This window comes from Ochotona curzoniae, unplaced genomic scaffold, assembly GCF_017591425.1.
Source record: "Ochotona curzoniae isolate NIBS_2020 unplaced genomic scaffold, NIBS_Ocur_1.0 contig_3498, whole genome shotgun sequence".
Taxonomy (NCBI): domain Eukaryota; kingdom Metazoa; phylum Chordata; class Mammalia; order Lagomorpha; family Ochotonidae; genus Ochotona; species Ochotona curzoniae.
Window position 1 is genome coordinate 5,701,667 of NW_024465885.1, and position 15,361 is coordinate 5,717,027.

At 38.2% G+C, this 15,361-nt stretch overlaps 1 protein-coding gene across 1 annotated transcript in view; it reads left to right on the forward strand.

The window, feature by feature from the left end:
- MORC1 (MORC family CW-type zinc finger 1) overlaps positions 1-15,361 on the forward strand; it is a 155,481-nt gene that overhangs the window by 21,441 nt on the left and 118,679 nt on the right. The window contains 2 exon segments of the mRNA XM_040980917.1: positions 117-222; positions 10,635-10,760. Coding sequence (XP_040836851.1) covers positions 117-222; positions 10,635-10,760 — 232 coding nt within the window.

Genomic DNA, 15,361 nt, shown 5'->3' on the forward strand with positions numbered 1-15,361 from the left:
TTTAATGACAAAGGAAATTAGATCTGTAGTAGGCTCAATTCTATAGATAAGGTAGTAGCATAATGACTGGGTCCATGTGTATAAGCTGACATATCAAATCTCTATTTCTCCACCAGGTACTTTGCTGGTTGTTTATAACTTGAAGCTCCTGCTTAGTGGTGAACCAGAGTTGGATGTGAAAACTGACAAAGAAGATATACTGATGGCTGGGGCGCTTGAGGAGTGAGTAATATGTGTGTTTGCTGTGATGTCTGGCAATGGCTGTGAGCTACCATCTGGAAGCCTGTGTCCCGGTCACAGGTCTGGGTCCCTTGGGCTAAGGCACCAAGATAATTCATTTCACTCTAGTGACACATCAAGTTAGTAGTCCTCATACTTTTTCTAAGCTACACGGTAACTTAGAAAGTACAGGTGTTGGATCCCATCCAGACTGGCTGGGCCTGAATATGAAAATATTCAGACTGAGGATTAATTTTTATTTTTTTGAGTGTTCCCCAGGTGATTCATGATTGTTTGCTAAGTGCTGGGATGTAGGAGATCTAAAGTCTTCTAAGACTGTTACTTCTATTTTATAAGTATTAAATCTGAAAATAACTCAGTGTTTGTTACTTGTTATTGGTTATTAAAAATGGAAAGGCTTTAGGATAGTATAAAGTGAAAAGGACTGTGATAAAAGTGACAGTTTTATTATTTATTCATGATGACCTAGTGAACTGCACTTTGCAATTTAGAAGTAAGTAAGCTGACGCATTAATTTTTTTTTTCTTTCTGGCTATTAAGGATACATAGAAAATAGAATGAGGAGACACTAAAAGGCCTTGGTGGAGAAGTGTAAAAAAAAAAAGTTAGACTTACCAAAATTAATGTTGTTTAAGAATTGCAATAAAATATAAAATAAAAGAATTGTCAGCTTGTTTCTACAGTTTCTTAGTGTCAGAGCTGGAAGGATTCCAAAGGTAATGTGATCCATTCTGATTCATTATAGCGGTTCATGTTCAATAGAAATGCAGTGAAAGCTAAAAATGTGAGGGACATGTTTAATCTTGCATTTTCTGACAGACATGTTGATAAAAGTACAAGAGGAAACTAATTTTAATTAGTTTGAATTTTAACTAATTTTAATTAATCTCAAATTTTTCTTTCTTCTTTTGCTTTTTTTTTTCCCTTTCCCTCTTCCTCCTTCTTTTCCTCCCTCCCGCCTTACCTTGCTTCTTTCTTTCATTTTTCCCTTCCTCTTTGTCATTTTTTGAAGGTATATTTATTTGAAAGGCAGAGTGATAAGGAAGGAGAGTGAGATCTTGTATCCACTGGTTCACTCCCATAACTGCATTGGCAGGACTGTTCCAAACTAGTGCTTGGGACTCCATCCAGGTCTGCTCCTTGGGTGCCTGTCTTCAGTGACCTTCCCATGCACGCTAACAGAGAAGTGAATTGGAAGTTGAACGGTTAGGAAAGCCCTTTTCTTCCTCCTTTTGTCCCCTCACCTTCCCTTCTCTCCCTGCCTTCTTCCTCCCTTTATCCCTGACTCCATCCCTCCTTCCCTTCCTTCCTTGAAAACAGTTACTCTAATGTCTGATTAGGTTGGCCTATTCCACCATACGTTGTAAAAACAGAAATATTAACTAGATATTTTACAATCTTTTTGAAAGGACTTTTTTGCATTTGAAAGGCAGAGTTACCCATATACACAACACATGCACAGGATAGGGTGGGGGAGATGGGGCAGTGGGGGTGCGCGGAGAGAAAGAGAGAGTGAGAGAATGAATGAATTTTCCATCTGCTGGTTCACCTCCTGAATGACTGCTGCAACATCCAGGGCTGAACCAGGCCCAAACCAGGATCTTTATCTTAGTCTCCCACATGGGTGCAAGGACCGTAGAACTTGGGTCATCTGCTGCTTTCCTAGGCATATTGGTTGGAACTGAAGTATCCGGGACATGAATGACAGCATGGCGCATGTGAAATTTAGAAGTTCTTTATGTATATAGTGTAATGTTTGTAAACACACTTTAAAAATATGTATTTATTGGAAAGGAAGAGTTACAGAGAACAGGAGAGAGAGAATTTGTATATAATACCACAACGACAGCAGTAGTGAGAGTTCTGCAATCCCTTTTTCATCCTGGCATGTTGCAGTCATCCTCAGTGACAAGAGCGGGGCCATTTTGAAGCTTCCTCTAGTTCTCCTAAATGAGTGCAGGGGCCCAAGCACTCAGGGCCATCTCCAGTTGCTTTCCCAGCACATTAGGGAGTAGCCAGGACTGGAACCCATGCCCATATGGGATCTCGGTGCTGCAGGCAGCAGCTTCAGCTCCTGGCCCTTGAAAAAGTACTTTTGTATTATTCCTCAAATTTTTTTTCTGATGTATTTCTTACATTAAACTATTTGGAGTTTCTGTCACTATTTAGTATTTGAGAGGTAGATGGAGGTAGTTATACAAGGAAGGTGGGGAGAAGAAAGCGAGAGAGTGAGAGAGACACACACAGAGAGAGAAAAGCCAGGAAGTCCTATCCTTTAATGCATTTCTCAAGTGTTTTCATGGCCAGAGTTGATGCAGACTGAGCCTGGGAGCCAGCATGCAGCTCAGGTCTCCCAGGTGTGTGGCAAGAGCCATCACTGCTTCCTCCAATGACCTGCGTTACCAGGAACTGTGTTAGGAGCTGGAGGCTATTGTAAAACCCAGACACTGTGATAATGGGATAATGTGAGCTGCTTCGCTAAATTCTTCGCATGGAATTCTTTCTTGAACAAAACTTTATTTTGGAAAAAAAAAAGCTAGCCTAATCGCTGTTGTACAAATTAAGGATCCTTTTGCCAACATTAATATGCCAGGATGGAAACGGGATCCCAGAACCCTTGCTGGTACCCCTTTACTATCTGCTTTTCATTGCCTTGTCCTCATACTTAACACTTAGTTCCAAAGCCAATATTTCATACTGTTTGGAAGCTTTGGACACTATTTTGCAAACAGTTATCTGTCAGAGTAGTTTGGTATTTCAGTACTAGCACAAGGAACCAACACATTATTAGAAAGATAATTTGGCAGCTAAGCTTTTCTGGGAAATTTTTGCTGTTTTCCTATTTCTTAATGAAGGTAGAAACTTCTCAAGATGCTTAAGCAATTGATTGCAAAATAAAGAAAATGAGCCGACATAGGATATGCACACTTTCACTTTGGAATATTGATCATGAAGGATTTTTTTTTTAATTTATAGCTTAATGAGGAGATGGTCTTTTCAAGACAGGGTTAAGAGGGTTAAGATATTATGAAGGTTATTGTTAAGATATAACACAGATTGAGACAGAGATTTTTTTTTTATCTACTGGTTCAGTTCCCAGATCCCCAAATGTCCTTAACATCCAGGGCAAGGTCAAGCCTAAGCCAGGACTAAAGAACTCTCTCTGGATCTTCCATGTGATTGCAGGACCCAAAGACTTGTAATGTCACCTTGTCTCCCAAATGCCAGTATTAGAAGGAGGATGGAATAGATAGCAGAGCCAGGACTTGAACCCGAGCCCTCAGATATGGATTGTGGGTAGCTCAAGTGGCATTTTAATAGCTGCACCAAATGTCAACCCCATTTTCTTGTTAATTTTCAGCTTTGAAATTGCTTGAGCTTTCAAAAAATTTCCAAAAATAATATGGAGAGTTCTGATACACTTTCTGCTCAAATGCTCCAAATCTTGATATTTTACAACACATGTTTTATTATTTGTCCTCTTCTTCTGTAGATGTTATGGTCTCATGGATTCTTTTCTATCAAAAATTTATAATTATTTATTTTATTTTTATGTCCCCAATTTTCCTAACTTTAGTCAGAGTATGCTGAAACTGATTCTTGTGTTATTTTGAAATATCAACATCTTTTTGTTTTGTTTTGGAGTGTTTTTATACTTCTGGAACTATGAAACGTGCAAGGTTCATCATGACACACCTTCTGTACTCCAACCCTAACCTTGCCATTTCTTCAGAGAACACTGATTCATTTCATCGGATCATGCCATAACCCATCTCCCCAAATGGATTCTTTTTCCACAATGGCTGTACTAATTCACATTCTCACCAGCAGTGTGCAAGGATTCTTTTTCTCCTACAGCCTTGCCACCACTTGCTCTCTTTTGTCTTTTTGATAATAGCCAATCTAGCAGGCGTGAGAGGAAATCTTATTGTGTTTCTAATTGGTATTTCCCTGATGATTAGTGATTTTGTACATTTTTTCATTTCTTTATAGAATCACCATGTGATATAGCAGTCCTACTACTATTTATCCAAATCAGTCTGTCAAAGAGACATCTGGTCTTCCATATTTACTGCAGCACCGTTCACAACAGCCATGGAATGGAAACAAACTGCATGTTCATCTACTGATGACTGAATACAGAAAGTTGTGCACATACGCACATTTGTTTCATACTTCGCTTATGTTTTTGCTCACATTTCTATTAAATAATTTTTCTTACTGATTTTTAGGAACTTTTTTGTTTGAAAAGCAGCGAGACAGACATTTTGTTTTTGTTTCACTCCCTAAATACTTGCTACTAACAGGATCACATCAAAAGTGGGAGCCCAGTCCTCAATCCAGATCTCCTACGTGGGGACCAGACACTTGTCTGCTACCTACAAAGTGTGTAGCAACAAGAGTCTGAAATTGAAAGCAGAGCTGGTCTCAGAACATGCACTCTCATATGGGATGTGATCATTACACACAACTGTTTAACCATTGTGTCAAGTATCCTCCAAAGGAACTTTGTTTAATATAACCACTAATACTTTGGATATTAAGTATAGTGAATATTTATTTTTCACAATGATCAAACATTTTTAATTTGAGAGACAAACTGAGAGAGACTGTAATCTCTATTCAGGAATTATTTTATTTTTAAATCAGTGGAGGAGAGAAGGGATTTTGGGAGTGGGGAAATCCCAGAGCCAGTGGAACTGTATCATAAAATAATAAAATTAAATAAATTAAAATTAAAATTAAATAAATTAAAATTAAATAAATAATAAAATTAAAAAGACTTATTTATCTTTATTGGAAAGACAGATTTACAGAGAGAAGGAGAGAGACCGAAAAAGATCTTCCATTTACTGATACACTCCAGCAATTTTGCAAAGCCAGGAGCTTCTTCTGGGTCTCCCATGCTGGTGCAGGGTCTCAAAGCCTTGGGCAATTCTCTGCTGCTTTCTGAGGCCACAAGCAGGGAACTGCATGGGAAGTGGAGCAGCTGGGACATGGACCAGCACTCATATAGGATCCTGGCACCTGGAGGTGGAGGATCAGCCAATTGAGCAGTTGCATTAGGCCTTGTAATTGTATTTCATCATGTAGATTTTATACATTTCTTATGAAGTATATTCTTCCGTATTTTGTGATTTTTTTTGGTATTCATGTAAGATCCTTTTCTCCATTGCTTCTTTGATTATGTATTGGTTTGCATACAGAGAAGAAAATCATTGACCTTTGCTGTTGATTTTATACCTGACCTTTACCGAACTCTTTCATAGTAAATTTTCAGTTATATTTTTATTATTTCAGTTATTATTTTATTTTCAGTTATATTTTATATATATATTTTCTATATATTGTGATCATCACCAAATAGTGATAACTTAGTCTTCCTTTTTATTACTCAGGCACATTTCTTCTATCTTTGTTAACATTGAATACTAATACTAAACATTTCTTTTATGCTGTTCCTTTTTTTTTTTTAAATAGAAACTCACAAATATTTAGAGAGGCAGATGTGAGGGGCTGACAGAATCCCAGGTATCTTCTGACCCATGTGTTATAGGAAAGCTTTGCACAGGCTTAGATATGGCTTTCTCCTTTGGAAATCTCCCCAATCGAAATGGTGGACTCAGAACCCTAACCAAGAAAAGAGAGAAGACAGAACAGGTCAATCAACCATCTCAGCTATATGTTGGGAGTGAAATATGGGGCAAACAGAGACTCTATGATGGACTATGTCAATCAGTGGATTCTTCAAGGACCTCATAGTGCTTGGAGTGGCAAGATTGGCAGTGATTCACAACCAGTGAACTATCAAAACCACTTGAGCAGGAACCTTGGAGCATACCCTACATCCGGGACCTGGGGAGGGTGGGAAATTGGGTGGGCCTTCTCCCTTGATACCCCCCTTTAAACATGAAGGAAACAATATGTAAATGATGGTCTTGCCCACTTTCCTATAGCCACTCAATCTTTTTACCCTAATTAACTATGGAAAGATTGTAAAAAATATAATAATAATAATAATAATAATAATAATAATAATAAAAGGCAGAGGGGCAGGGACAGAAAGAAAAAAAAGATATGGCTTTCTCAAATGTTGACTGCTTCTTGAAAAGCAGTCTCGGGAACCTTTCAAGGAGCCATGTGACAAGGGCGATGATCTGAATGAATTTTTGGTTGAAGACAGTATAGGCAACAAGAGGTCATATTGAGCTTCCTGAAGACAGATTGGCTGCAAGTCTGCAGTTGCTTGGGAAACTGCAGTGCGTTGGGCTGGGCCGAACCATTCCCTGGGCAGCGGCTACTCTGTGTAGGTAAGTGAGCTAACTAGAGGGTAGAAGACCTCTCTAACTCTCCTCTCTCTGTGGAATCTATCTTATAAATGTTAAAAAACAAAAAGAAGAAATTTTGGCCTAATTTACTACCCCTCTAACCCCGTGATTTAGGTGGCTCTTACATGCACAGAATTGCTGCTGTGGAGAGAATGTTGGGCCTAGCAGTTGAAATGCTTGGACCCTGGCATCATAGCGTAGTGGTTAAAGTCCTAGCCTTGCACGTGCCAGGATCCCATATGGGTGCCGGTTCTAATCTCAGCGGCCCCGTTTCCCGGGGAAGGCAATAGAAGACAACCCAAAGCCTTGGAACCCTGCACCCGTGTGGGAGACCTGGAAGAAGCTCCTGGTTACAGATTGGCACAGCACTAGCCATTGCGGTCACTTGGGGAGTGAACCATTGGAAGGAGGACCTTCCTCTCTGTCTCCCCTCCTCTCTGTATATCTGCCTTTCCAATAAAAATAAATGAATCTTAAAAATAAAAAAGAAATGATTGTATCACATATTGGAGTGCCTGGGTCTGATACCTGCCTCAGGCTGCCAGTCTGGCTTCCTGTTAAAGCAGGTACTGGGAGGCAGTGTTGACTGCCGAGGTGCTTGGTTGCTGCCATTAATGAGGGAGACCTTGACTGCGGTCCTGACTTTCAGCTTTGTCCTTGGAGCAGCTCTGACTGTGTGAGCATGTGGAGAGTAAATTAGTGCATAGGAGCTTTTTCTTTCTGTCTCTTTGATTCTTAAATAAAAGTTTTCAGATTTCTAAAAACACAATTTAGCAATAAATTCAGAAAACAATTTTGATCATAATATGTAGTATTTTTGTGAATAAAGCAATGCTGCTTCTCTGTCCCCAGCTTTCTTCTTCTTCTTCTTCTTCCTCTTCTTCTTTTTTTCACATTATAGTCAGTTAAGCAGAAAATGAGGGAGAATGCTATAGAAAGACAGGTGATGGTCACTTCATGATAAAGGTAAAAAGATAGAAAAAGCATTAGGAAACAAAAGAAAAGCACTCGGAGAATGTATATGAAGTGGTTTCTGGCTAATGTTTAGTAACAGTGAACATTGTAGGGTTTTCTTTTGATATTCTGAAGAATCCTAATGATTTTGTGTATCTGGATTTCAGTTTCCCAAGTGGATGGCTGGCTTTATCTAGGCTGATGGCATCGTCAGTGAAGTTGAGTGTTTATTAAAAAGTCCTACTGGCAGGTGTTGTGGTGCAGTGCATCAGGCTGCCACTGGAGACACCTGCATGCTGTATCAGAGTGTCAGGTTAAGTCCCTGCATCTCTGCTTCCACTCCAGCTTCAGACTAATGCACACAGGAGGAAAGCAGGTTGTGAGCTAGGTGTTTGGATCTGTGTTCCCCACGTGGGCCATGCAGAGTTCCTGCCTCCTGACTCTGACCTGGCCCAGTGCTGGCTGTTGTGAACATTGGGAGGCCTCATTCCTCTCCCGTTTTCCTCTCTCTTTCTCTCTGTTGCCCTATATTTCAAATAATTGAATATTCTTAATGAGGCCTTTATGTATAGAGAACTTCTGTTCGTCGTAAACTAAGCTAGGAAATTCTTGAATGGTTATTATTCAACAGATGTTTATTGTTGATAATGCCAGCCCAGTAGTTTATAGCCTGATAAGCGTGCAGATAAATAAGCAGACAATGAGTGATTAAGTAGCAGATGTTGCAACAGGCAAGATACAGCAGGAAGGGAGACAAGGGAGAGGGCTTCACCACTCTTGAGAATGAGGGAACAGTTTGGGTAAAAGTGAAATATTAATGTTGCATTTTGGAGAGTGAAAAGGGACTAGCCAAGAATGTCCAAAGAGTTGGATATTCAGAGACTTATGGGTAGACATGTTCCCGTGTGTGGAGAACGGATGATGGTCCTACATGGCTAGAGTGAAGCTGGAGATTCAAGTGGGGCTTACACCATGCTGGATCTCATGTATGATATGAAGAAGTTTGAAATTTACTGTAAGGGTATTCCTTTTTATATACAGGTTTTATGTTAACCTCTGTTGTCTTATTTCTGTCATTCTGTTTGTGACATATAAACAGGGACTTATCTAAGTAGGCACATGACTAGAAGGTATTAATGTAGCAAGTGTTTTTCTTTTCATTAATATAAAGAAAGTACATTTTATAATGCCGTAAGTATAGTTCCAAGAAGGCAGATTTCCCTCGTTAATTGTACTGTGACTGGCTTGGGTAACTTGACTGATAACCAATCCTCCACATTGACATAAAACATTCCCTGACTGATAAGAGTGGCTAATAGCGTCTGGACTGTGCAAACAGTATAGCTTATTTGGAAATTTTGCTTTGCTTTTGAGACTCTGGGTCCTTGATGCATGTGAGTCAGAAAGGGTCCAAGCAGGCAGCTCCCATTAAAACCTTGGGGTCTGGGGCCCGGCGCGGTGGCGCAAGTGGTTAAGTCCTCGCCTTGCACGCCCGGGATCCCATATGGGCGCCGGTTCTAATCCCGGCAGCCCCGCTTCCCTTCCAGCTCCCTGCCTGTGGCCTGGGAAAGCAGTTGAGGACGGCCCAAAGCTTTGGGACCCTGCACCCGCGTGGGAGACCCGGAAGAGGCTCCTGGCTTCGGATCGGCATAGTATCGGCCCGTTGCGGCTCACTTGGGGAGTGAATCATCGGATGTAAGATCTTCCTCTCTGTCTCTCCTCTCTGTATATCCGCCTTTCCAATAAAAAATAATAAAAATAAATCTTTAAAAAAAAAAAAACCTTGGGGTCTGAGTCTAAGATTCCTATGCAGAGGCATCACACACATAAGTGCATTTTCACTGCTGGTGAAAGCATACTGCCTGTGTAGCATTTCAGGAGAGAACCTAAGAAAGCCGATAAATGAATTTTGACAGACCCCATGTGTGAGCTTTCCTGTGTCCTTACTCTAGTGCTGGGGCAGGTTTCAGTCACGAATGGACCACATGCTGAACTCTACTATTCCTTCTGTGAATCTCCTAATGTGAGGAAGGTCTTGAGGACTCTACTGTGCACACTCAAGTTGCTTGTAAATATTTATTAATGAGAAATCAGCTTTCAAAGATAAAAATATTAGTGTTCATTTATATGTAAGCATACAAACATAAAAGGTATAAGTTATGCCAACTTAGTTCACCCAAAACTTGCTTTAGTTATTTCTCATCATAGTCTTCAAACTCTCAAACATTCAAGCATCTCAAGAAAACTAATTTATTGACAGTTGAGGTTGCACTGAATTTGACAGTTTCTGGAATACCGAAGGCACCAGTGTTCTTGAAGTGCTCCACGCAAATGCCTGCACCCTCTAGACACCATCTCTTGTTACATTGACACACCTAAGTTATGAGATTTTTTTTATATAATTTATACTGGGAACATTTGATTCAAGGCTTACTTTTACAGCAATCTGTTAAACAATTAAAAGGAACTCCTGACTTTTTATTGAACTTTACATTCAGGTTGCAGGAACTTGTAGCCAAGCAGGAAATCCTACGATATGTTATGACTTCCTCACTTTTGAAAATTCTTCAGAGCTTTGTCACTTCTTACTGAGTAACTGGTGGTGATGTGATTGTGTTGGGAAACCTTCTCTAGATAAGCCTTTTTCTCAGTCTGGTTTGTGGTAGAATTGTGGAAATGATACGTTTGTTGCTTCTTGCTCTCTGACCATGTAGCTTCTTTTCTTTTTCTTTTTTTTTTTTTCTCCGATTTTCATATGATACGAAGAGAGAAAGAAAAGAGAGAAGGGGGGAGAAGGAAAAGAGAAAATCTCCCATCCTCTCATGTACTTTACAAAAACCTGTGATAGTGAGGTCTGGGGCATGCTGAAGCCAGAGCTGGGATGCCAGTGTGGGTCTTCCTGTGAGTGGCAGAGAATCAGCTGCCTGAGCCCTCGCCTGCTGCTTCTCACAGAGAATATTAGCAAAAAGCTGGAGTTGAAAATGACATTAGAACTTGAACCCATCTCCAGTGTGAGACGCAGGTGGCATAAGCATAGTGATGGACCACATGCATACTCCTTTTCATTGCTGTTTTCTCTGTATCAACACTTGCATGGTTTCTTTATTCCAGTTTTCCAGAGAGATGGTCATTCAGAGCCTATACATCTGTTCTCTATTTTGACCCTTGGATGAGAATATTCATTCAAGCCAAAAAGGTTCAAACGAAGCACCTATGTTATTGTCTCTACAGACCCAGGTACCTTCCTTCAATTCTTTTCACAGAGTTTTTACTGATAAAATTGATGTGTACCCCCAAATTTTTACAATAAGGACATTAACATTGATAGTAAGATTCTTACATTATATTAAAAAAATTCAAACAGCATCCAGGAAGGTTTACTGAAACAGTTGGCAGTTTGGGCCTCAAGCTGAAGTAAATGTGCTAAGTTAGGTAATCACACCAAGAATTTTCTTTTCACGCCAGGTGCTTTGATTATGATATGTTCCATTACAAGGTCATGGTTCATTCAGATGAGTATGCACTTTGATGCAATGTGTTTATTAATTATAAGCATTTTATTACCAGTCATCCTTAGTAATAAGTAATTAGTAATAATTATTATCAAATGATACTTATTTTTACACCATATACTGTCCTACATCACATAACTATGTTTCAGTCAACAATAGACCACACAGGAAAGACGTGGTTTTTTGAGATTATGTTATTCAGTCACATCAAAGCCATATGAATTTGTGTCAGCACATGATACTTTAATAATAGCATTTTCACTATGTTTCTCACATTACATTCGTATTGATAACATATGTTTGTCCCTATTTTCATGTTTGTTATATGTAGAGAATGAACATATGCGCTTTTGCAACTACTTATCTGGTCCACATATATGTTTTTCTATTTTAGTATATGCTGTTTTTAAGTTTGCATTTGCATTTTATTAAATCCATGTAACTCAAGCATGGATGCTATCAGAATGGTCTTTTTAATTTTTTTGGTGTGTTTTCTGAGTGGTGAGTCGTTTAATACCAGATGTTGGTCAAAATCATCTGTGAATCTGAGATTGTACAAGATACAAGCATAAAAATTAGGACCAATTCTACATTTGAGAACCTTAATATTTACTGAAATATTTAATGCTCATCCACTGCTGATATGTGTCTGTTTACTTATTGTATTTGATTTCTGCAATAATGCTGTGTGTTTTCTTATCATTTTAGAGATAAAAATTTGTCAAAAGGGAACAACCACCAAAATTTTTACCATTCCAGCTTTTACATTCTCCTTTGATTAGGTCTAGCTTAGTAATGTCTTATTTTAAGGAGTGAATGTTAACAATTGTGTGTTTGTCTCACACTGGTGGAATTCTCCAAAACTCTGCTTTTTGAGTTCTGATTATGTGACAACCCATGTTTACTGAGACTGGGGCTTTTTTCTCTACTTGTTCGTTCCTTGATAAATATCAAAGTTTCATTTAACATAGCTGGTCTCTTCAAATTAAATTATTCCTTTCATTGGTTTTGTTAAAAACAATGGTTTGTACTGATGGAAGATGTGAGGTTGTATCTATTTTTTGAAGTAATTCTAGCAAATTGAATTTCACATACCTAAATTACTTATACAAAAATGGTTGTGGTTTCCCATTCTAGTGTAGTTTTAATTCATCTTGCAAATTGACATTTTTAGACAGTTTTTATCAGGAAATAGCTATTGTACAAATATATGTTTATAGTTTCCTAAAGGAGATTTCAGGACATTTGAACTATTGCTGAGTTTCCTTTGGAACTCCAACAATTATATCTGATATTTACTATCTGCAGTGTGGGAAGCTTTATTCTTTCTTGACTTTCTACTCAGAGCTTTCTTCTATACCTATTTGCTATATTTACTTGTACACAATTCCCCCATATTCTTTGGTGATGAGATCATGTGCAAGAAATATGTGTGGTTTCCTCTGCTTTGTCCTATTCCTGGTGGAATGACTATTATTTTTCTTTCCTAAAAGGCATTATAACATGCTAAGAACTGGGTGGGGAATGGATTGGCCCTATTTGATTAAAGTATTTAAAAGGTGTTAAGAAAGTGATTTCTCTGACTTACAATGCTTTGCCAGCCAACCTTCCACGTATGCAAGGTCTACATCTGTGAATTCAACTAACCACAGCCTGAAATCTTCAGAAAAAAATAATCCAGAAATCTTCAAACAGCAAAAATTGAATTTGCCACCTTGCAGGTGTCATGCAGTGATGTGCAGGCTCACTCTGCTTAGCTTCCCAGCATTTCAGAAGAGACTCGGAAGGGTCTGTGCTCCACCTGAGCTTGCTCACCTGGCATCTCATTCATGCAAAAGAGCTACCATGGTCGCATCTGTATGATGTGAAGGCTTTTTTCCTTTGTCATTGATCTCTAAATAACACAGGGAAAAAAGTTTATTACATTGTGTCATGTTATTTGTTTTAATTTTTTTTAACGTTATGATTTTTTACATGTACGTTTTGTGCTATGTCAAATTAAGGTATCCTTTGAAGCATTTATAGCACCCATAAATAGTGAAAACATTCCAAATCCTATATAGAATCCATTAAGATGGATTCGATTTTGTAAGTAATCTAGATATGATCTAAAATGCACAGGACACAGGAGGTATGCTTAAGTTCTAGGCAAATAGTGCTTCATTTTATTTAAGGATCTTCAGCATGTGTGGATGTTGTGGTCTATGGGAGTTCTGGGGACCATTTCCCATGACACCAAGGACAGCTGGTCTTCCACAGCGCAGCATAAAGCCTTCAAGGTCACTAGGTGTATCTGTTTATTCTGTTTGTGGGAATAAGGAGAAGGTTTCTCCTCTAGTGTTAAGATAGCACTATTAGTAAAAATTCAAACAATATGGATTTAGATATGGGAGAAACCTCAGGTAACAAAAAGCTTCCTTTCCCATTCATGGTTCATCCTGTGCTCTAGCAAGGCACACGGAACCCTCTGCCAGGAGTTTCCATCCATACCCTTCCTGGTCACTTTCTGGACACTTACATGCACTTACATGTGCACACTTGCCTTTTAAAAAAGATAATACTATCTACATTTTGTCATTCAACTTAACAATTCGATCTGTGGTATTTTTGTCATTGTTAGATTATCTGATATGTTTTCTCTTATTTGTATAACTTTTATTGATGTATGTTTAAGATTTTTTGCTTATTGTTTTAAAAAATATTTATTTACTTATTTAATGATATAGTTCCATAAGCTCTGGGATTTCCCCTCCTCCCTCATTGTTATTAAGTGCTAAACTGGGCATGCTAAAGATACATATTTATGTTGATATAGAGTTATTTCTGTAGAAACGAGGATAGAAAAATGTAGGTTTGAATGTATGTATATAATTAATTTTGATGACTTACCCATTAATAAGTATTTTTATTATAAAAATAGATTTATTGTCATAAAATCAATAACTAGTTCTGATATGAAGAGCATATAAATGTGTCCTTTTGTTTGTGAGGTAGAAATCAGTTTATTCTTGCACCCACAATGTGTAAGAATACCCGTTTGCCTAGTTCTAAATGAACATTCATTGTTGACAGTATTTTCTTTTTTCTTTATACAATTCTGATGGAGCAAAACTCTGTCTTGTTTTAATTTCATATTCCTCAGTATTTTACACTAGCCTTGTATTTTCTCACTTACATTAGCCTTGTATTTTCTCACTCTTTTAGAAGGAAAGTAGCCATTAAATCATTTAATGTAGAAATTAGACCTCACCAAAATGCTTTAATGTAATGTTGGTCATGGAAAATGATAGGAAGGTAGAAGTTGAAATGTGTGAAAATGAAGAAGAATGGAGGCTGCAGGCGTAAAGTGTGCCAGAAGAAGGTGGAATAGACAGAAAATACAGAGGAAAATAGGAAGGTGGAAGTTGCAGCAGCACTGCCTGCAGAGGTAAAGTAAATGTAAGGGTTTGAGAGATGGAACGTCCATTAGTAGCAAAAAATATATAAAGACATGTCAGACAGATGGAGGATCCTGATTCTGGGAAGAAATTTACCTAAAATGCCCTTCTTTTTTGAGAATATACATACACATTATGCTGGATTTACAAAGGTGTAGGTGTAAAATTGTTAGGTAGCTTTTTAATACTGTAGTGGACAATTGCCCATTTAAATTGTCAGCTAGTATGCAGATCGTCTGGGTTCAGGTTTCTACACTGATGCAGATATAGAAGAAAACCCATGTTTTGGTCTTTGTGGTTAAAAATTAGTCGATAATGTAGTTTTGGCACTCTTTGTATCACCTTTACTTTCTTTGACTCTAAACATATAACCTATAAAAATAATGTATTTGGCAATGTTAGAAAGAGAGGAGAGAAAGAAAATATCTTTCCACTCTTGGCTTACTCCTTAAATGGCCACAATGGCCACTCTGGTCAAGGTAGAAACCAGGATCCTGAAATTCTACCTGGGTCTCTCTACCTGGGTATCAGGAACCCAATTACTTAGGCCATCTCCTACTGCTTTCCCAGGCTGTTTGCAGAGAGCTGGTTTGGAATTGGAACAGTTGGGACACAAACTATATCCCAAATGGAAAAATCAGCATTTCAGGAAGCTGCTTAACAGGCTATACAACTATGCCAGTCCCTAATGAGTCTCTTCTTGATTTATATTGGGTTTTTAAAGAATTTTATTTAAAATGAATTATCACATATTATGGTGGATATGTCATTTTAAAATTATAAATATAGTGACCAATAATTTTCTATTGTAAAACCAAAGTTTTGTTGTTTTGTAATAAAAATAGACTAATATGACATTCCATGTTATAGTTGATTTAAGTGGATAATG